The sequence below is a fragment of the Babesia microti genome, chromosome IV (genome assembly GCF_000691945.2).
Source record: "Babesia microti strain RI chromosome IV, complete genome".
Lineage (NCBI taxonomy): Eukaryota > Apicomplexa > Aconoidasida > Piroplasmida > Babesiidae > Babesia > Babesia microti.
In genome coordinates, this window is record NC_034969.1 from 1,795,002 (window position 1) to 1,816,206 (window position 21,205).

A 21,205-nucleotide genomic window follows, 5' to 3' on the forward strand; every position below is an offset into this window, starting at 1 on the left:
ACCACATTAATGGATATTTGAAGTAATTATGAGTGCATGTGATAGATAATGTAGAAACAGGTCCAATTATGGTTGGCATGATTTTTAGCAAATCACAAATATTTTAAGGAATTCTACATCGCAAGTTAGTTAATATGTGAGGGTAATATTATCTGTGTGATGTGGACATGCATAATATAAAATTTCGTTAGATATAACAACTTTGAAGTTGTAAGGAAGAATCAGAAGATGTGGTACAGACGACCAATGTAGATCTTAGAAGTATAGTGTGTAGACAATATGTGATTAGCGAACTAAGAAAGGATTTAGTGATTGGGATTTAGTGATTTGAGAGGGCATTGAGATGTATATATTTGCGGTGGCAGTAACAAAACGATCACCCCACAAACAGTTGTGTTTGTACAAACTGTCACCATAATTTGGAATAACTGACAATGGCAACGGATCTTAAATTATTAGGTTCCGAACCACTATCTCGAAGTGAAACAGAAGCCGATTTAGGGCATGTTTCTTCCAGTAAATTCAAATTCAAGAGCTACTTTTTCAAGGCCATATCTTTTCTCAAAACTTATAAATTTTACTCAATTCTTGCAGCGTCTGCGATTGCAATTGCAACGTTTATTGTTATTTTGATCGTTGCATTCTACGAGACTGAGGCTTCGAGACAAGTCAAAGCTAGATTGATTGATGATATGCTATCTGGCCAATCCTTATACAATTGCTATCCATATGATCAACAACGTTACCATGTAGGGAAACCGGCACAGAAACCCGAATCTGTTGGTGAATTTATTGTGCGAACTTTGACTGAACATGGTTATACTATAGATCCTGATTTGGAGGCGAAGATTTACAAGGAATTTAATATTTTCATGGCCAAATTTGGAAAGATATACTTTACTCCCAAGGAGAAGGGTGACAAGTATATCAACTTCCGCAAGTCTTATGAGATAGTCATGGCCCATAATAATAATAAAAATGTTTCATACAAGATGGCTTTGGGCCAGTTCTCAGATAAAAGTCCAGAGGAATTTGAGAATTCAGTATTGAATCCAATGATGTCTAATGAACACTATGTCAATGCTATCAAATCCGGTCGTTTTAACTTATTCCGCCCAGATCCACGACAAGAGGGAATTCCTGAACAATTTATTTGGGATCATAAGTTTCTGGGTCCGGTTTTGAACCAAGGTGCCTGTGGTAGCTGCTGGGCGTTTGCCACTGCTGGAGCAGTACAATCACTGTTTAATATTGTGAACAACTCAAAGTTAGTGCTAAGCCCACAAGAATTGGTTGATTGTACAATCAATGCCAATGGCTGCAAAGGCGGAAACCCGATTTACGCATTTAATTACGTGCGCGATCATGGCTTATGCACGTTGAACGATTATCCATATGTTGGATTTCAACAGAAATGCTCATCTTCTTCATGTAAGCATAAAATACCCATCAAAAATAAAATGTTGGTTACTAGCGGTTTCGATATCGCTCTAGCTCAAGGATCGCCAATGGTCGTTGGTATAGATGCTAATGGTCCATTTCAGCATTATTCCCACGGTATTTTTGAAGCTCCATGCACTCCGGGTACTTCCAATCATGCCGTTCTTTTGGTGGGTTATGGTGTAGATAAGGAGACTGGCAAGAAATATTGGGTTATCAAGAACTCATGGGGACCAGATTGGGGTGAGAAAGGATATGCCAGAATATTAAGATCTGACGATGGTAACGGTGCCGATTGTAACTTAACAAAATTCGGTTTAATGCCGTTGTAAAACATCTCTCCATTATATAGCTACGGAACTACCATATATTCTATACGTTAACATTAATAGTCAAGTCAATGGTCTAGACTATAAATTATGCCCTTTGGCATTAATTTATCATTGTATTCGCATTTTTACTAGTTAAGCAATTATTTTGTGTAGTATTAAACTAAGTATTATAGCTTGTTGGTGCTACTAGCGTATGCGAATGACTTATCAACGATACATAGATTGATCATCTATAAATGAATACTATTGTCGCGCACATCTATATTAAATAACCCTCTCGTTACTTGAAACCCCGGACAATTTTTAGTAAATCGTTAGGTACTTCCCTGCCAAACATTTGCAAATGTTCGACAATCCTGATTACCATTTTCAAATCTCTCTTTGGGTCAATTAGAGTATATGCGATGCCATTACTTTCCCCCCTACTGCAACGACCGATTCTATGGCAATATTCGTGAAAATGCTTGGGTGCATCAAAGTTTATAACAACTTTTATGCTGGCAATATCAATACCCCGAGAAAATACACTTGTGGTTACTAGAGTTGGGAAAAGGAGTTTCTTAAATTTCTCAACAACATTATCCCTATCATTAGCACTCATTTGTCCGTGTATTCCCCTAGCAAATATTGCCACTTTATTCGTTTGTCTTATAGCTGGATCGTTTAGAATCTCTGCCAATTCTTCTACTTGTGATTTGGTATTACAAAATATTATCACTTGCCCCTTATCCTCAAGCATTGGCAATATGTCAAATAGCCATAATTTTTTATTAGCAAGTGTTTGTGTTATTATAAAGTTTACATCCACTTTATCAATGGGATAACCCGCTTCTGGATTCCCTACACTAATAACTATAGGGGATTTGGCCAATTTTCTCATGGAATCCAATATCTTATCAGTCTTGGTAGCGCTTACAAATACGGTAATTTTATTTGTTGGTGTCCCCCCAATCAAACTTTCAGTTTGCTTGATGTTTATGGGAGTGAAAAGTTTGTCTGCTTCATCAATCACTAGTAGCTTTATGTGTGATAGATCAATAACTTTGGAATGCACAAAATCTGCCAATCTGCCCATACTGGAAATGATAACATGGCAACCTTTTGAAAGAGTTTTGATAAGAAAAGCTTTGTCTACATCTCCCATTAACGCCACTGTCGTAATACCTATATCTTTACTAAGTTTTTTAAATGTGTTATAGTGTTGCATACACAGTTCCCTAGTAGGGGTTATTACTAAACAATTGAGATCAAATTTATTGACATCCTTATCATGTTTTAAATGCTCAGAAAGAAGGGATGTCATAGGAAGTAGAAATGATAATGTCTTGCCAGACCCAGTTTCACCGAAAATAATGGTGTCTCTCTTCATTAAAATTGACGGTATGGCTTGACATTGGATGGGAGTAGGTGTAATAAATCCCATTTTTTTGATATTATCCATTAATTTATCAGGCATGCAGTGGGATATGTGATCAAATTTAGTTATAGGGGTTGGAACTCGTGATCCAGTGGTACAAATCCTCAATTTCTCCTTGAGCCTAGTTAATTCATCTAAACTCATAGACTCAATCTCAGAAATGTGCGTATAAGTGAAGTTATAAAACGGAGGCTCTGAGGATTCTGCCGATAGAAGCAGTGGAAATGGTTTACTAGAATTGCTTTCCTTTGTATCTTCATTCCCTGGATTCAGTCTATCCAAATACTCTTTGGTATTCATGTACTCGCAGAAATCGGCAATGTCATATTCCTCATCCAATTCATCTATGCCCCTTTTAACACCAGATTTATCTTCATTTTTGTAAGATCCAATGGTATCATTTAGAGATTGCATGAATGCGTCCAATGGATCTATCTCCTCCATTTGCACAGTCACTAATACTAACAGGGGGTTGGCAGCACATCCTAGCCCTAGTTACACATACATGTCGATAATATTGTAAGAATAAGATGGGTTCTAATATTTATGTATATAATTAATCAAAAACTGTGGTTAAAATAGTTAGGTCGAGTCTACCTTATCAAAAGGTGGGTACAATTGTTTGAGAGATGCCTTCTTCTTTATTACAAAAGCCACCAATAATATTGATGTTAATATCTGCATCAGCACCTAATCATTTTAATTATTAGATGAAATTTGTTTCATTTAATAATTACAATTAAATTACTTACTTTGGCCAAAATTATGGTAAACCAAATTTCTGCCACGATGATTATCCCCCAAATGTTAAATGAAATTTTAGGTAGTGAGCAAAGCACCAAAATGACAAAGGGGATGGATGAAAAGTTGAGCCTCCTCGACGGTATGTGCGAGTAATTGAATACTGACTTGCAAGGGACAAAGAAATTGAATGAGATCAGATCATTTGCCCGTTCCGTCACTCTACTCAACAAAGTATCAGCGACCAGTGTCTCGTGGTAGCGATAGATCGTTTGGGAGTTAATGCGATTGAACTTTACCATGAAGATTAATTTACACCAGTCAACTATTATTTCCACCAGAAATACTGATATCAGCCAAGTTGATACGCTAAAATACGAATTCTTGAATTTTCTACATAACAGTATTGTCATACGAAAGTTCAATTATATGCATTGTTTAATGTATAAAAGATGGAATATGATAATTACCTATAACTAGTGGACATTTTAAGGAAAACGAGAAAAGCATCACTAAAAAAGTGAAACCTTTCCACAGAATCCGATGCTGCAATCATGAATAGTGACACGTTTGAATATTTTTTAAAAACCGACGATTTTAGTTCGGAAAAATTATTCGTAACAAGCAGCAAAAACATCACAGCCTACATTATTATTGCCATCATACATAATATAAATACTGAAATTTACAATAACATACACAGTAAATATACCAGTGCTTACCTCAGAAGAGTTGATTGCAATGTTTAAACTCATAACTCTGATTAGATGCATAAAAGTGTGAATAAGCGAGTGTAATGTTACTAAGAAAAATATCAATCCAAATCTTACCCATTTATAGGTATCACTTTCAGTCGCGCTTTCTACTTCATCAAGATTAAAATTAGCATCTGAGTGATTGTCTTTACTGAAATAGTAACTAATAGTTTGTTTGGACAATTTATTTGAGTCACGTTGCTTCTTGCTATTGCTAGTTTCCAAACACTGCAGCATAGATTTTGATAGGAGATCAAATAAATCTCTACCCAGTGTTCTACATAGCCTCTCAAACATCTCTAACATGTTGAAAATGACGTATAGTTTGATGAATGGCTGCCCACGAATGTAATGATATACTCTTGATGTATCTATTCTCGAAAACATTAGAAATGATAAAATTATTACGAAGAATCGCACTGCACCAATACGTTCAGGGATGGATGGTTGACAATTGAAAAATTCAGATAAACCATATAACTTCGACATGCCATGTTCCACATTTGTGTTTGAAATATTGTTTCTTAATTTTTCAAATGAAATAGCATGCTTAAATTCATCTTTAATAGAATCCAATTTTGAACATTTTAATTTACTGACGCCATCCTTTATCAAATCTGTAAAAGGCATGTGAGAGAAATCGGTTAAATTACATTCCGAAAATTCATCACCAACGAAAGATTTAAAAGGTAGTGACGAGAAGGGGTCGTCACTTACACCTTTACTGCCACAGCATTCGATATAATTATCAAACTGACATTTAGGTAACACAGTATTTAGATCCGAATCAGACATTTCAACGAACTCGGAATATAAATCACTGTCATCTCGCAAGATTCGTCTACATACAATGGATTTTGGTGATGAAAATGAGGGAGATAATGATGATTGTTTTGAGTCCAGCATGTTATCATCATTATTTGAGCTCAGCGAAACACCATCAAATTTATCAACTTTTAAATTATACACATCCATAACCTCATTATATTCATCATTAAATAGGTTTTTCTCATAGCAATTACTCTGTATTTCATCCGAGTGCTTGATTTTTTTTTGAAATATCAACTTAATCAGCAAATGAAGTGTTTGTAAAGGAGCAATAGTTAAATCGAATAATGTGGCATCGATGCATAAAACGACTGAAAAATACATCAATCTCTCATGTAAATAGGGGATGAGACTCATATGTGGAAGAAAGTTCTGGGTTAAAATTCATTACTTGTGGAATTGTTAAAGATGAATCGAGAGGATCATCTTGGGGAGGGTCAGGAGCATGCAATTTATGTGGGTTTAATGTCGATTGCAATTGTCTCATTAGTTCTGATTTTTCCAACCTAAAAGGATTAGATGCATCTTTAACATCAGTGCCTGGAGGAATTCCACGTAATTCCACCACCAAAAAATGTAAAAACCCGTCCATGTTATATAGTGCCAAGTAATTTATGTTAGATAGTAAGATAGTTGCAAATTATGTAAAAAATAATAATAAGTTTTAACTCATTAAAAATATTCCACAATTTTATATTCAAAAGTAAAATACATAGAATATTGTACAACAACAACCAATACTTCCACCACAGATTGTTGTGCTGCCTCATTTTAGATATTCTTATCAATATGACGTTTCAAATTACATAAATAAAAGTTAAAGACCCTCACACCAACTCGTGCACATAGAAAGCAAGTTGTCTATCTAAAGACATTTCTAATACTACTAATGTTCATAATAACTATGTTATTCCTATAGATATGGCGAAAATATTCTTTAAAAAATTAAAAAACATTCAAAAAAATAGTCATATATATATATGTGTGTGTAGATACGTATGTATATATATATATATAACAAAATATACACATTCCAATAGATAATGTAGAAACAGGTCCAATTATGGTTGGCATGATTTTTAGCAAATCACAAATATTTTAAGGAATTCTACATCGCAAGTTAGTTAATATGTGAGGGTAATATTATCTGTGTGATGTGGACATGCATAATATAAAATTTCGTTAGATATAACAACTTTGAAGTTGTAAGGAAGAATCAGAAGATGTGGTACAGACGACCAATGTAGATCTTAGAAGTATAGTGTGTAGACAATATGTGATTAGCGAACTAAGAAAGGATTTAGTGATTGGGATTTAGTGATTTGAGAGGGCATTGAGATGTATATATTTGCGGTGGCAGTAACAAAACGATCACCCCACAAACAGTTGTGTTTGTACAAACTGTCACCATAATTTGGAATAACTGACAATGGCAACGGATCTTAAATTATTAGGTTCCGAACCACTATCTCGAAGTGAAACAGAAGCCGATTTAGGGCATGTTTCTTCCAGTAAATTCAAATTCAAGAGCTACTTTTTCAAGGCCATATCTTTTCTCAAAACTTATAAATTTTACTCAATTCTTGCAGCGTCTGCGATTGCAATTGCAACGTTTATTGTTATTTTGATCGTTGCATTCTACGAGACTGAGGCTTCGAGACAAGTCAAAGCTAGATTGATTGATGATATGCTATCTGGCCAATCCTTATACAATTGCTATCCATATGATCAACAACGTTACCATGTAGGGAAACCGGCACAGAAACCCGAATCTGTTGGTGAATTTATTGTGCGAACTTTGACTGAACATGGTTATACTATAGATCCTGATTTGGAGGCGAAGATTTACAAGGAATTTAATATTTTCATGGCCAAATTTGGAAAGATATACTTTACTCCCAAGGAGAAGGGTGACAAGTATATCAACTTCCGCAAGTCTTATGAGATAGTCATGGCCCATAATAATAATAAAAATGTTTCATACAAGATGGCTTTGGGCCAGTTCTCAGATAAAAGTCCAGAGGAATTTGAGAATTCAGTATTGAATCCAATGATGTCTAATGAACACTATGTCAATGCTATCAAATCCGGTCGTTTTAACTTATTCCGCCCAGATCCACGACAAGAGGGAATTCCTGAACAATTTATTTGGGATCATAAGTTTCTGGGTCCGGTTTTGAACCAAGGTGCCTGTGGTAGCTGCTGGGCGTTTGCCACTGCTGGAGCAGTACAATCACTGTTTAATATTGTGAACAACTCAAAGTTAGTGCTAAGCCCACAAGAATTGGTTGATTGTACAATCAATGCCAATGGCTGCAAAGGCGGAAACCCGATTTACGCATTTAATTACGTGCGCGATCATGGCTTATGCACGTTGAACGATTATCCATATGTTGGATTTCAACAGAAATGCTCATCTTCTTCATGTAAGCATAAAATACCCATCAAAAATAAAATGTTGGTTACTAGCGGTTTCGATATCGCTCTAGCTCAAGGATCGCCAATGGTCGTTGGTATAGATGCTAATGGTCCATTTCAGCATTATTCCCACGGTATTTTTGAAGCTCCATGCACTCCGGGTACTTCCAATCATGCCGTTCTTTTGGTGGGTTATGGTGTAGATAAGGAGACTGGCAAGAAATATTGGGTTATCAAGAACTCATGGGGACCAGATTGGGGTGAGAAAGGATATGCCAGAATATTAAGATCTGACGATGGTAACGGTGCCGATTGTAACTTAACAAAATTCGGTTTAATGCCGTTGTAAAACATCTCTCCATTATATAGCTACGGAACTACCATATATTCTATACGTTAACATTAATAGTCAAGTCAATGGTCTAGACTATAAATTATGCCCTTTGGCATTAATAAACTCGTCAGTTATCCACTGCTATACTATTAATTAATTAATTAATAGTGCATTTCATAATTATGTTTTATGTGCAATTCTTTTGCTATTTATACTATAGATTATCTCGCAATGTATGATACAATGTGAGATAATAATCCTAAATGATTAATTGTCTATGTCAAAATCTGCGCCTATAGATATGTGGTCTGATGGATAAACTAGTGAAGGCAGTCCCCTGTCCTTCCTTCCTTCACTTTTACTAATTCCTTCCAAAGCTTTTACAAATTTTGAATTTTTATAGAAAATGTAATCAAGTAATCCATCAAAAGTTTCAACTATGTTACTAAATTCCAATTCTACTCCACTGCCCTCAGTGCCAATTCCTTTGTAGACACTTGAAAATGTTGATTTACGTGTTGATATTATATTGGGTTCCAACTTGCCCATTGGATACGTCGTTTCTGACGGAATTGTAATTCCATCAGCTGTCTGTACGCTGGATGATAAGTCGATAGGCGGGCCGAAATGTAATGGTAGATTGGAATGTGACGGATTAATTTTATATTTTCTAATGCATATATCAGGATGGTCACTAGGCGCGAATCCTTTTGTGAACAATTCATAAACTGATTCCTCAGGCTTCGAGTTTAAATCTCCACAGACAAACATCTTTAGTGATGATTCTGATATTTTATATTTATCAATAGTCAGTTCCTCAAAAATTTCCAGTTGTGAAATGAACACTAATGCTTGAATGAATCGGATATGCTTTGCATGGGGGTGATAAAAGAAGTGCGAATTACCAACAATAACCCATTTGCCATTATTGCATTTTTCACGCAATAGTCCTATTTGGTATATCGTGTGGTAGTTGTCAAATGATATATCGGGCCAGCCTTTAAGTATCTGCTTAGCCATGGAAGAATAATAATGTGTTCTCATAAGAGAGTTAAAGTTTAAATCGAGTTTTTCTATCAGTACAAATCTATCTTTATTGTATAAACAAGCACAGCCCTCATAAACATTCCCTGACTTAACTTTAAACCATCCATCATATCCCTTCAATCCTTTCTTGAGATAATCCGTATACACGTTCTGCGAAACTTCTTGCAAGCACGCGATATCAGGTTGTAAAAGAGTGAGTTCTCTTAAAATCAGTGGAATTCTATGCGATACGCTAAGGGCTTCTGGGTCACAGTAAGGGAAGAACGTTGAAATTGATTCGTAAGATGTTAAATATATTGGTGCAAGAATATTAAATGATATCACTCTTACATTCTTTGGATCCTTAATTCCCAATTTTGCTATCCTTTCACATTGCCAGGGGATGTAATCGAATTTATTTATAGGTAAGTAATTCGTAGTATAACCCACAGCACTTCCTTTTTTATAAATCTTTACTGCCAATTCGCCAGTCAATCCATTACTTACATTAAATGTAGGATGGTCAGATTTATGAACAATCGATGTTGTATCGCCATTTTTTTGGTTCAACCATTCGAATTCTAAATCATCTATTTGTGCCCACGATTCTAATTCAAAATTTGGTAAAATTGGAGATCCAATTAATGGTTTTAGATGTAATTTTAAATTTTTAAGAAATGGCTCTGTAACAACTATCGGTATTTTAGATGATATTATGGAAAAATATTTTGCAGATAAAAGGGCATCAACAATTGGGGTATCCATATCAATTTGATTACAATTGTCATCTAATAATGAAATATCTGAAAGAGATATTTTCAACTTATTGTTTCCACTCTTGCCTTTATCAAGTGTTTTAAGTATAGATATATGAAGTCTGTTTAAGGTATTGCGTAAAAGCTCAGACTTAGACCGATTGAGAATGATTACATTGCCATTGTAATTCAGATTGATTGTTATAATATTATCTCCCGGTGGAATTGAAGCAACAGAAGTTGTACCTGCGTCCATTTTGGTTGAATACATGCGGAATGGGGATCCAATTGTAGTATAGTCGATTGTTTTGGATAACAAATAAATATTTTTATACATACAGTCGTATTTTGGTACAATTCTTAACTTTACATATCTTTTAGGGGGAAAGTGTCTGAATTGAGAAGTGATAGATGGTATGAATAGTAGTAAGCTTAGCATAACATACCCTACATGTTGTGTCTATTATTGCATTTTATCATGTATTTAATCATATCAAGTAAATAATGCAGCCTACCGCTATAATTATAATGTGTACCTAGTGATATTAAACAAATATTCTATCTATCTGTAATATTTTGTTTAACAAATCACTCTATGAGTTCAAATGTCTACATTTGCTAGGAGAAGAATAGTACAAGATTTAGCCAGGGTCATGAAGGAACCCCCGCATGGTATCATAGCCACCCCTTTTTCCGATAATATCATGATTTGCCATGCTGTAATTAGTGGACCGATTGATACATACTGGGAGGCTGGCAATTTTCAACTTATAATCAAATTCACGGAACAATACCCAACGGAGCCTCCAGTAATACAATTTTTATCCAAAATGTTTCACCCCAATAGTAAGTAAATTGTTATTTAGTATACCCTGATGGTAATATATGCCTAGATATTTTACAAAAAAAATGGAGTGCTATGTTTGACGTGGCATCGGCACTTACGTCAATTCAAGTAAGTATTTTTGTTTTATTTATATACTTTTTTCTACAAATTGCCTACTGTATTACATGATCATTGTGTATATAGTCGTTATTGGCGGACCCTAACCCGGAGTCCCCCGCTAATACTGAGGCGGCAAGGTTTTTTAAGGAAAATTTGGCATATTACAATAAACTAGTTCTTCAATGCGTGGAAGACAGTTGGTGCGTTAGCAATCTTAAAATTGGCCCCAAATGGTTCCGATGATTTTTATTTAAATCATTAAATGATTTCACACTATAAACTTCACCCTAAACTTTGTATACTGGTAGCTCCAGCATTCACAACCGTGCCTACACACTACAGTATTCAGTTAGATGTGTTGATAATAACAATTTGGATCTGTATATAATTAATTAGATAGATAAATATGTAAATAAATAGATGAGTTTGAAATTAAACAAATATTTTTGTTGTAATTTAATTGTAAAATTGTCTGATGAAAGCGAAAGGTGTGCAGTGAACATTATAGTTCTCCTGACTCTATCACATCATCAATCTTCAAAATCATTTTTACAACTTGAGTAGCTAACGAAATCTGTTGTATTTTTGAATACAAAGTTTCGTAAACACCCTCCACATACATATCACTGGGACACTAAATAAATAGCTATCTACCATATTATGGCAGTCGATTCCAATATTTTCATTTTGTTCCAGTAACTGTTTTGCCTTAGCCTTGTTAACCGATGCATAAGCATCCAATCCACTGTTATCCGCTAGAGCTAATGGCAAAGCTAGCAGAGATTCGGCAAATCCTCTAATCGCATGCTGATATACAGTGTAAAACTAAGTGAATTTTGAGTTACTTCATCCGCAGCCGCTTCTACTGCTATAGCTGCTGCAATTTCTGGAGCACCTCCTCCAGCTACAACTCTATTATCTCGGATCAAATTTCTAACGCAGCAAATTGCGTCATGGATACATCTTTCAGCTTCCTCCACCGCCATTTGGTTCCCCCCCCTTACTAGAATGGTTAGGGCTTGTGGACATTTACAGCCTAAATAAAAAGCTTTGTACCTTCTATGTAAATCACCTGTGTATTTTCAGTACTCCAAGAGATTTCTCTTATAAGTTTTGCTTCTCCGAGCTTATCTGGAGTGAGATTTTCAAATCTTGCAACTATTTTGCCACCAGTTGCAATAGCAATTAGTTCCATTTCAACCCCACCGACCCATCTAACTGCCGGAATTCCCCTTTGAGCCAGCAAGTGATTTGCTTCATCATCAAATCCCCATTGGCAAATTACCTATATTAGACATACATAACACATATATAGATCATATTAAATATGAAAAAGGTTTTATATAATCGTTAATGTGGTACACAATAGGCATAGGTACTTACAAAATTAGCTCCCGATTTTTGAACCATATCAATCATTTTAACAAAGTAATCCTGTTCACATTTCTGCAGGTTCTTAAAATGTTCGGCAGTTGTTATCTCAACTTTATTCTTAGTTTTAGGCTTAGGGGGCTCGAAAGGACATGTTAAAATGGCAATCTTGGCATGTTTTGTCTCTTTCTTCATTTGGGAGTGGCTCAGTTCTTTGTTCAGAACAATGCCCTTGACAATACAGGTATCTTCCAATCTCCCACCAGCTTTACCTTCCACCTAAGTCAGTACATCTATAGAGATTGTTTGCAATGTCGATGGCTTAAATACCTTTATTAAATCTAGGTTGACATCTTTCCTTTCCAAATCTGCCACCGATAGCACCGCTTCTACGGCAATCCTAGCAAACAATTCCTGCTGACTAGACACGACTTTTGATCCCAATGATGTATATGCTGCTCTCTCCAAGATCGATTTATCGTTGAGATTAATGGGTTTGGCAATAGACTCTAATCTTTCAATTGCAATAGCACACGCCCTGTCGTACCCATCGGCTATATGTAAAGGGTGTAGTCCTTGGTCTAGGAACTTAAGGGCTTGGGTTAACAAGGCACCAGCTAGTATAACAACTCCGGTTGTTCCATCACCCACTTCCGCATCTTGGCTTTTAGATAAATCCACTAATAGTTTGGCGCATTTATGTTCAATCTATGTTAATTGTGTCATAGTTGACTATAAATTATTTAATTTAATAATTATATATTCAATCCATAAATTGCTAATATATGTATACCTCCATCTTTTCTAGTATAGTTGCACCGTCATTAGTAACTGTAACCTCGTTATCTGCACCAACAATGATCTTATCCATTCCCTTTGGTCCGAGAGAAGTGCGGAGAGTGTCGCATACAGATTTAGCAGCGAGAATATTCGCTTTATGTGCCTCCAATCCAGTAATTCGTTTTTTTTCTTGCTCCCGAACTATCACAAAAGGGCGTCCATATTCATCTATAGCTACGTTCATGATATACTATGCCCAGCCCCACCCCTTACGACACCTATTACGCCTATTATAGTTATACTTCATAATATTTTTGGAAAAAATTAAAAATCATACATAATACACGTATTGAATGACAACAATTGTTTTGGGTGTATATCACCTTTCCAATCAGTGTCTATATACTGTTTCATCGGGTGTATCAACCTTCTCCAATTTCCTAATGTGATTTGTCCAAAAATATGAAAAGATCATTTTAGGGCGATTATGTGGACAAATTGTCACAAATTCGGTAATTTGTGGAGAATCCACAAATTTACTTGCGGGTGCTTTACACTTATTGGTTTTCACGGTCATACCATAATAATTACCATATTTAACATAAATACTATGCAATTATCGTGATTTATGTTATAAAATTAAGTAACCAGTCGATCAATTACAGTTGGAATGATTAAATTACGAATGTCACTTGCAAACAAATTAACAATACTTACGTTTAAATAGCAAAGGACGTTATGTTTCCATTATGAGGATTTACAGGGCCAGAGTGTGTTAACCCATTCCAAAACTTAGTCTCAATCTCCAACATTTCCGATAGTATGGCCTCCCCGTCATTACAGGGCCAAACTGGCACACTTCTGCCATCGATACCTCCAATAAACCAATTCTGATCAGAATCAAATGATGTGCCATTTCGTTCGCTACTTATGGATAAACTACTCAGTTTTGACATCCTATCGCCCCTTGCTGAAACACAGTAATTACCAATTGAAATCCACGCAAGTGGGCACCCACTTCTATCTCTGATACAATTTTTGCAGTAGCTATCTAATGTTGTCAATACAATTATAAAAAACATGGCATTAACCATATATAATCGTAAATATGTGCTCATTCATATACATGTAGGATATGTGGATATGCACATCGGGTCTGATTCACATGTGTGTGGTCTAAAATAGGATGCGTAAAGTGATGTATATTAGGACAAGAGTAAGGCCGGTGACAATGAACCGTTCCATACCTTTAGCATTTAAAAGCTTGGATTCTCTTTCAAACTAACAATAAATAAGTTATTTACCTTCATAGATTCCTCGACCAATCCCCTTGCCGTCCTCCCCATGTCTAATATCAATCAAACACTAACCCTGTAAAGTTTCACCCCTATTAATAATATCAGTGATATTTTTCTTCATTATATCGGTGACTTGGGTCAAATTCTCGTTGATCTTGTTCAACGCCTTTACTGAAGTTGGGTCTTGGAAGTTTTGTTTAATTTTATGTATCATGCGATCTACATTTACATTTGTGATTACCAAACTTAATAAATGCATATGGTCTATCCATAGTCTCAATGGCCGATTGATAATCCACTCCAGTCGTGCCAAAATGAATTCTAATTTCCTCCTTAAATGCATTTGAAAGTTCTCCTAAATATACAAAGGCCATTTTTTTGGGGTAGCTAGTTAGGCAAACAGTCATATAACAAATACCGCCATCTACAAAATAACTAAATTATGTTTTGCTAACTGATAAGTTAAATCTCCCTCATAAACTGAACACTTTTTATTTGACACGTCTAAGTTTCTACAAATAATCCTGGCAGTTATTTTAATCTCATTTGTGCTCTTTCCCCCGTATCTACTTTTGATAGAGTCGTCCCAAGACTCAACCAGGGGAAATCCGTCACCAGATCGGCAAATAAACGTGGCGTCACACATATCATGCCCCATCCCAATGCCATTATCATATACAATATGCATTTATTACTCATAAAGCGCAGTGATATGCAAATTTATTAAATTAAAATATCTAACAAATTAAAAATAACAGGTAATTCTGCAATAATGATTGTTATGTGCTAAAAAATTGGGGAATAATAGGGTTTATTATGTATATAACACTAATACGTTGAGAAGTTATTTTGTTTTTAAATTTCTTAATCAAATTTCACGTCACTAGTACTAACATCATAATTTCCCAGTCAAATTGGCAATAATAATATTCTCTCAGTATTCAGTTCTTTGTTAACGAGATCATTGTTTGTTTCATTATCTTATGGGAAAAACCTATTTAATGATGAATATAATGAGGTTATGGATGTGTATAATTTAAAAGTTGATAAATTTGATGGTGTTTCGCTGAGCTCAAATAATGATGATAACATGCTGGACTCAAAACAATCATCATTATCTCCCTCATTTTCATCACCAAAATCCATTGTATGTAGACGAATCTTGCGAGATGACAGTGATTTATATTCCGAGTTCGTTGAAATGTCTGATTCGGATCTAAATACTGTGTTACCTAAATGTCAGTTTGATAATTATATCGAATGCTGTGGCAGTAAAGGTGTAAGTGACGACCCCTTCTCGTCACTACCTTTTAAATCTTTCGTTGGTGATGAATTTTCGGAATGTAATTTAACCGATTTCTCTCACATGCCTTTTACAGATTTGATAAAGGATGGCGTCAGTAAATTAAAATGTTCAAAATTGGATTCTATTAAAGATGAATTTAAGCATGCTATTTCATTTGAAAAATTAAGAAACAATATTTCAAACACAAATGTGGAACATGGCATGTCGAAGTTATATGGTTTATCTGAATTTTTCAATTGTCAACCATCCATCCCTGAACGTATTGGTGCAGTGCGATTCTTCGTAATAATTTTATCATTTCTAATGTTTTCGAGAATAGATACATCAAGAGTATATCATTACATTCGTGGGCAGCCATTCATCAAACTATACGTCATTTTCAACATGTTAGAGATGTTTGAGAGGCTATGTAGAACACTGGGTAGAGATTTATTTGATCTCCTATCAAAATCTATGCTGCAGTGTTTGGAAACTAGCAATAGCAAGAAGCAACGTGACTCAAATAAATTGTCCAAACAAACTATTAGTTACTATTTCAGTAAAGACAATCACTCAGATGCTAATTTTAATCTTGATGAAGTAGAAAGCGCGACTGAAAGTGATACCTATAAATGGGTAAGATTTGGATTGATATTTTTCTTAGTAACATTACACTCGCTTATTCACACTTTTATGCATCTAATCAGAGTTATGAGTTTAAACATTGCAATCAACTCTTCTGAGGTAAGCACTGGTATATTTACTGTGTATGTTATTGTAAATTTCAGTATTTATATTATGTATGATGGCAATAATAATGTAGGCTGTGATGTTTTTGCTGCTTGTTACGAATAATTTTTCCGAACTAAAATCGTCGGTTTTTAAAAAATATTCAAACGTGTCACTATTCATGATTGCAGCATCGGATTCTGTGGAAAGGTTTCACTTTTTTAGTGATGCTTTTCTCGTTTTCCTTAAAATGTCCACTAGTTATAATAGACTTAAGTTGTGATTTGATCATGATATCTGATCTTCTTTCTTTTCATATTTATTATATGTAGTTCCTATGTATTTCCGCGTTTGCGGTTCAATGATTAATGAATGACTTACTCCAGTAAATTCTTATAATAACTGCATTGTTATTAATAATTTTATTTAACAAACTTATGAGAATTGAATGGGAGGATTTTTTCGGGTAATAGTCTGTTATTTTCATTAGTTTCATATGCATGGCCTGTTGTTTCAGTCAATGGCAATCCTTCCAATTTACTAGCGTTAATATCTAATGTGTGAGCGGTGTAATAATCAGTTAACTTTAATCCATAATTTAAACCTGTTGGTAATGGAAATTTTATATTGTAACTGTAATTGAATTGGTGATAATGTTAAATCTTGACACTTATGTTATTTAAATAGTAATACAAATAAATGGAATAATCACAGAATAAAATGTTATTAAATATTCAAAAAATATACTAACAAAAATAGTACTCATTATTATAAATTCTTATGTTTTAAATGGTATTTCTCTTGTTTTTTTGTTAATAAATATGAGCGTACTGGATTAACAAAAGAACATTGTAATGAAGAAAATGTGTAAAAGTAGATAACATTAAGGACAATAATTTGGAAATTTGTCTGAAATAATTTAACGAGGTGTAATGCGTAAAATAGCTTAATGAAGTATAATATTATTTGTATATAATTCAAATTTTCATAAATTAATATAATAGTTATTATAAATACAAAATAATTAATTACAGAACAGTGTATTGTTAGCCATTTCAGATTGCAAATACATAGTTTTACATACATTTTTATTAAAATATTTCAAATCAATGTTTTTGTCTTTATATACAATATTACAATTATACACTATAATTATAATATTCACCAAAACTACACAAAGTCATCCTCTACATTATATCAATATAGCATGCCATTACATTAATATTTACAACACATAACAAACAATCTTAACATATACATAATATCTTTACTAGTCAATAATTATTTATGTCATTTGTTATAATATACAATCATTGTATATTCTGTATTCATTCGATATACAATATACAAACATCCTTTTACTTCATTTATTTCGGTTAGATTTACATATTTCAATATTCAAATATATCCCCCTATTACTTTGATTATATTTCCATATATATATCAATTTCTTTATTTAAGAGTGAGCTTCTCATGTTTAATATTGTGTAAATTTGGTACTATATAATAATGTATACATCTGTTATTGCATTCAAGCTATAGTTAATATTAAAAAAACAGAAAGAGTTAGTGCCTTAAGTCCTGGAATTATTACATTAGATACGTTGGTATTTTGGGCTATTTTGTTGATTATGGAAAGAACAGATTTGAAGCTTGAAATAATATAATTGTCAATAACATAACCACTATCTCTAATGTTGGAAACCAAGACGTCAATAATTTTATTAACTTCTTCAATTGCACCTTTCACTTCATTGGCCATGTCCTCAAAATGAGTGTTATAATCGCCATCCCTGTTAAAGATCTTAATCTTCAAAGCAATTGCCCTAGATCTGTAATTGTTGAATACTTCCTTGATATCCTCAATGGTATTGTCACCACCGAATTCACTGATTAAATAATTTACTAATGAACCGCAAGGTGCAAACAAGATCTGAAAAAAGATACCAGCCTTCCTTTTCTTACATTCATACTCAAATTCTATAGCAGCATCACCCTCCAATGTATCATAGGCCTTGTGGTACACTTCATCAACCAATGAAATATATTTGGAAAGGGCATTGGGTACTTTTTCAAATACCTCAATAATTTCCTTTTTATTAATAAAGAATTCAGATTCAGGAATATATATTTTAATTTCATTTTCCAATTTGTCCTTCTCCTTGTTCTTCTCTTCAATGTAGTCTTTGTAACCATCATGCTTCTTATCTAGTTTCAGTTTCTCAACACTAAGATTGTATATATAATATGAATCAGGTTTAATAAACAAAACAAATAGATTAAGTTGCTGAAGAAGCTTATATTCAAATCCTTTACTAGTCTCACTAGGCCAGCAGTTCCACTAGGACCGCCATCTGTATCACCAGGAAAAGCTGATACACTCATTAAAAAGAATGTAAAAGAAGGAATTAATATCGATTTAAATAATAACATCTTTATACACAATATTTATTGGTATATATTTATGTATTATAGTAAAAATATTATGGTAGTAATTAAAATATTTGAAGTAATCTTCAGATGATATAAATTCAAGTTATAAATTGTATCAATTTATATTCTTGTTAATTATTAAGTTATAACAAACTTAATGTATGAAATTATGTGTTTAATAATACTGTTGACTGGGTTAGGATCTATTGCATGTTTATTGTTTAATAATATGCTCACACATCGTTTGATAATAATCACATAACATTAAGCTTAATTACCACATTTATGTTACTACATTTATGTTACCACACTATCTTAGTATACATATTACCATTTGACAACATTTTTATTATGACTGATCCATTTGTGTTTATCATCATCCATAATACGTATGCTAATTTCAACATATTTTATTGTTTATAATTATTACAAATTAATTATACCTGAATATGTAATATTTGTGATTATAATATGTAATTGTGGTCATCATTGTGTTATTCTAAACTAAACTATATAACTTTGGTAGATACAACACTCCATTTCCATTATAATATAATGGATTAACTATATTTCTGTATGGATAAATTACAAATATAAAATCATATATTTGTATTTGTAATTTTGAATTATACAATTATAATATATAAAAAATAAGATCAAATTGTTTATCAATTATTAATTTATAGATAAATATTATCAGTTAATGTAGATAAAAATGAAGACATTAATTTGAAAGTTTTAATAAAAATGTATGTAAAATATGTATTTACAATCTGAAATAACTAACAATACACATTTGTAATTAATTATTTTGTATTTATAATAATTAATTATATTAATTTCTGAAATTTTGAATTATTATAAATAATATTATACTTCGTTAAATTATTTTAGATAAATTTCCAAATTCTTATCCTTAATGTTATCTACCTTTACACATTTTTCTTTCTTGCAATGTATTCTTGCTAATGCTACATCCTCATATTCATATTTATGATTTTCTAATTCTTTACGCTCAGATTTATGATTTTTTTTGCGAAAACAAAAACAGGTAGTAGATTCTGTAGATTCGGTAGGTTCACTATCATTTAATTTATAATAATTAATACCATTCTTGTCATTATGTTCATTGCATCTTCTATCATATTTTATTTTGTGATTATTCCATTTATTTGTATTATTATTCATTGAGTAGAAGTAATTGTAGTAATATATTTCTGTAGAAACTATAAATTCAACTAATACTGGATTATTATGCTTGCAAGTAATGATGGATATAATATTGACAGTACCAATTGTTGGTAATTTAGCATTGTCATCAAATTCAATTATATAATCAGAAAATTTGATTTTATCAATTTTATTTGGATGTGATAATTTATTTCGTTGTGATTTATCTATCCTGTATTCAAATAGTCCTGTTGAAGATTCACCAGTAGAACTAAAATTCAATAAAAACTTAGCTTTAATTAGATTATTATTTGATGTATTTGTAATAGTATTATCAGTGTCAATGTTAGTTGGTACTGATTGTGATTCCACCGATAATTCATATGTTATGTCATCAGTGGCACCACTGCTGCTAGTTGGATTAATCAATGTATTGTTGTCAAATACAACTGGAGTATTTACAGACATTAACTGTTTCACATAAATTTCCAAATTCTTATTCTCAATGTTATCTACATTTACATTTACACATTTCCCTTCATTACAATGTATTCTTGCTAATACTGTATCCTCATATTCATTTTCATTAGTTAAAATAGTACTATGCTCAACAAATAAATTTTTATAATAAATAGTATTATTATCATCTGTATATTCTTCTTTATATCTTCTATCATATTTTATTTTGTGATTATTCCATTTATTTGTATCATTATTCATTGAGTAGAAGTAATAGTAGTAATATTTTTCTGTAGAAACTATAAATTCAACTAATACTGGATTATTATGCTTGCAAGTATAGATATATATAATATTGACAGTACCAATTGGTAATTTAGCATTGTCATCAAATTCAATTTATATAATCAGAAAATTTGATTTTATAAATTTTATTTGGATGTGATAATTTATTTTGTTTTGATTTATCTATAGTGGATCTAAACCCTATTGTTAAAGGTTCCATCCTCAAATTCACGGTACCTAACAAAATTGGCATTAATTATAGTACCAGTGTATGTATTTGTTGTAATAGTATTTATCAGTGTCAATGTTAAGTGGTTCCTGGTTGTGATTCCCCTAAATGAAAACTCCATTTTAATTCACACAATACACCTGCTTTTCATTTAAAAAAATACATTAAAATTGA

General features: G+C 32.9%; 12 protein-coding genes across 12 annotated transcripts; 4 read left to right on the forward strand and 8 right to left on the reverse strand.

Annotated features, from left to right (window-relative positions):
- Positions 1-434: 434 nt before the first annotated feature.
- On the forward strand, positions 435-1,772 carry BmR1_04g09925 (Papain family cysteine protease; the record flags this gene model as incomplete). The annotated part of the gene is made up of 1 exon (XM_012795105.1): positions 435-1,772. The coding sequence occupies one exon, from the start codon at positions 435-437 to the stop codon at positions 1,770-1,772; it is 1,338 nt and encodes a 445-aa protein (XP_012650559.1).
- Positions 2,053-3,633, reverse strand: BmR1_04g09930 (DEAD/DEAH box helicase; the record flags this gene model as incomplete). The annotated part of the gene is made up of 1 exon (XM_012795106.1): positions 2,053-3,633. The coding sequence occupies one exon, from the start codon at positions 3,631-3,633 to the stop codon at positions 2,053-2,055; it is 1,581 nt and encodes a 526-aa protein (XP_012650560.1).
- Positions 3,634-3,771: 138 nt separating this feature from the next.
- Positions 3,772-6,105, reverse strand: BmR1_04g09935 (Protein TAPT1 homolog; the record flags this gene model as incomplete). The annotated part of the gene is given in 5 exon segments (XM_012795107.1): positions 3,772-3,867; positions 3,942-4,323; positions 4,401-4,573; positions 4,653-5,885; positions 5,905-6,105. 5 exon segments carry the CDS (start codon positions 6,103-6,105, stop codon positions 3,772-3,774), a joined length of 2,085 nt encoding a protein of 694 aa, XP_012650561.1.
- Positions 6,943-8,280, forward strand: BmR1_04g09940 (Papain family cysteine protease; the record flags this gene model as incomplete). Its single annotated transcript, XM_012795108.1, has 1 exon — positions 6,943-8,280. One exon carries the CDS (start codon positions 6,943-6,945, stop codon positions 8,278-8,280), a length of 1,338 nt encoding a protein of 445 aa, XP_012650562.1.
- Positions 8,533-10,485, reverse strand: BmR1_04g09945 (2'5'-phosphodiesterase 12; the record flags this gene model as incomplete). Its single annotated transcript, XM_012795109.1, has 1 exon — positions 8,533-10,485. One exon carries the CDS (start codon positions 10,483-10,485, stop codon positions 8,533-8,535), a length of 1,953 nt encoding a protein of 650 aa, XP_012650563.1.
- BmR1_04g09950 (Ubiquitin-conjugating enzyme) lies at positions 10,652-11,235 on the forward strand (the record flags this gene model as incomplete). The annotated part of the gene is made up of 3 exons (XM_012795110.1): positions 10,652-10,892; positions 10,913-11,001; positions 11,077-11,235. The coding sequence occupies 3 exons, from the start codon at positions 10,652-10,654 to the stop codon at positions 11,233-11,235; spliced, it is 489 nt and encodes a 162-aa protein (XP_012650564.1).
- On the reverse strand, positions 11,495-13,387 carry BmR1_04g09955 (T-complex protein 1 subunit epsilon; the record flags this gene model as incomplete). Its single annotated transcript, XM_021482833.1, has 7 exons — positions 11,495-11,626; positions 11,647-11,817; positions 11,838-12,028; positions 12,049-12,277; positions 12,376-12,642; positions 12,694-13,071; positions 13,157-13,387. The coding sequence occupies 7 exons, from the start codon at positions 13,385-13,387 to the stop codon at positions 11,495-11,497; spliced, it is 1,599 nt and encodes a 532-aa protein (XP_021337219.1).
- A 475-nt stretch (positions 13,388-13,862) lies between these two features.
- BmR1_04g09960 (hypothetical protein) lies at positions 13,863-14,261 on the reverse strand (the record flags this gene model as incomplete). Its single annotated transcript, XM_012795112.2, has 1 exon — positions 13,863-14,261. The coding sequence occupies one exon, from the start codon at positions 14,259-14,261 to the stop codon at positions 13,863-13,865; it is 399 nt and encodes a 132-aa protein (XP_012650566.2).
- Positions 14,262-14,319: 58 nt separating this feature from the next.
- BmR1_04g09965 (vesicle transport protein SEC22) lies at positions 14,320-15,087 on the reverse strand (the record flags this gene model as incomplete). Its single annotated transcript, XM_012795113.2, has 5 exons — positions 14,320-14,424; positions 14,448-14,491; positions 14,514-14,660; positions 14,683-14,876; positions 14,897-15,087. The coding sequence occupies 5 exons, from the start codon at positions 15,085-15,087 to the stop codon at positions 14,320-14,322; spliced, it is 681 nt and encodes a 226-aa protein (XP_012650567.2).
- A 375-nt stretch (positions 15,088-15,462) lies between these two features.
- On the forward strand, positions 15,463-16,738 carry BmR1_04g09970 (Eukaryotic membrane protein family; the record flags this gene model as incomplete). The annotated part of the gene is made up of 2 exons (XM_012795114.1): positions 15,463-16,470; positions 16,550-16,738. The coding sequence occupies 2 exons, from the start codon at positions 15,463-15,465 to the stop codon at positions 16,736-16,738; spliced, it is 1,197 nt and encodes a 398-aa protein (XP_012650568.1).
- Positions 16,739-17,986: 1,248 nt separating this feature from the next.
- On the reverse strand, positions 17,987-18,888 carry BmR1_04g09975 (BMN1 family; the record flags this gene model as incomplete). The annotated part of the gene is made up of 2 exons (XM_012795115.1): positions 17,987-18,663; positions 18,723-18,888. The coding sequence occupies 2 exons, from the start codon at positions 18,886-18,888 to the stop codon at positions 17,987-17,989; spliced, it is 843 nt and encodes a 280-aa protein (XP_012650569.1).
- An 885-nt stretch (positions 18,889-19,773) lies between these two features.
- Positions 19,774-20,778, reverse strand: BmR1_04g09980 (BMN2 family, BMN1-11 orthologue; the record flags this gene model as incomplete). Its single annotated transcript, XM_012795116.1, has 1 exon — positions 19,774-20,778. One exon carries the CDS (start codon positions 20,776-20,778, stop codon positions 19,774-19,776), a length of 1,005 nt encoding a protein of 334 aa, XP_012650570.1.
- Positions 20,779-21,205: the final 427 nt, after the last annotated feature.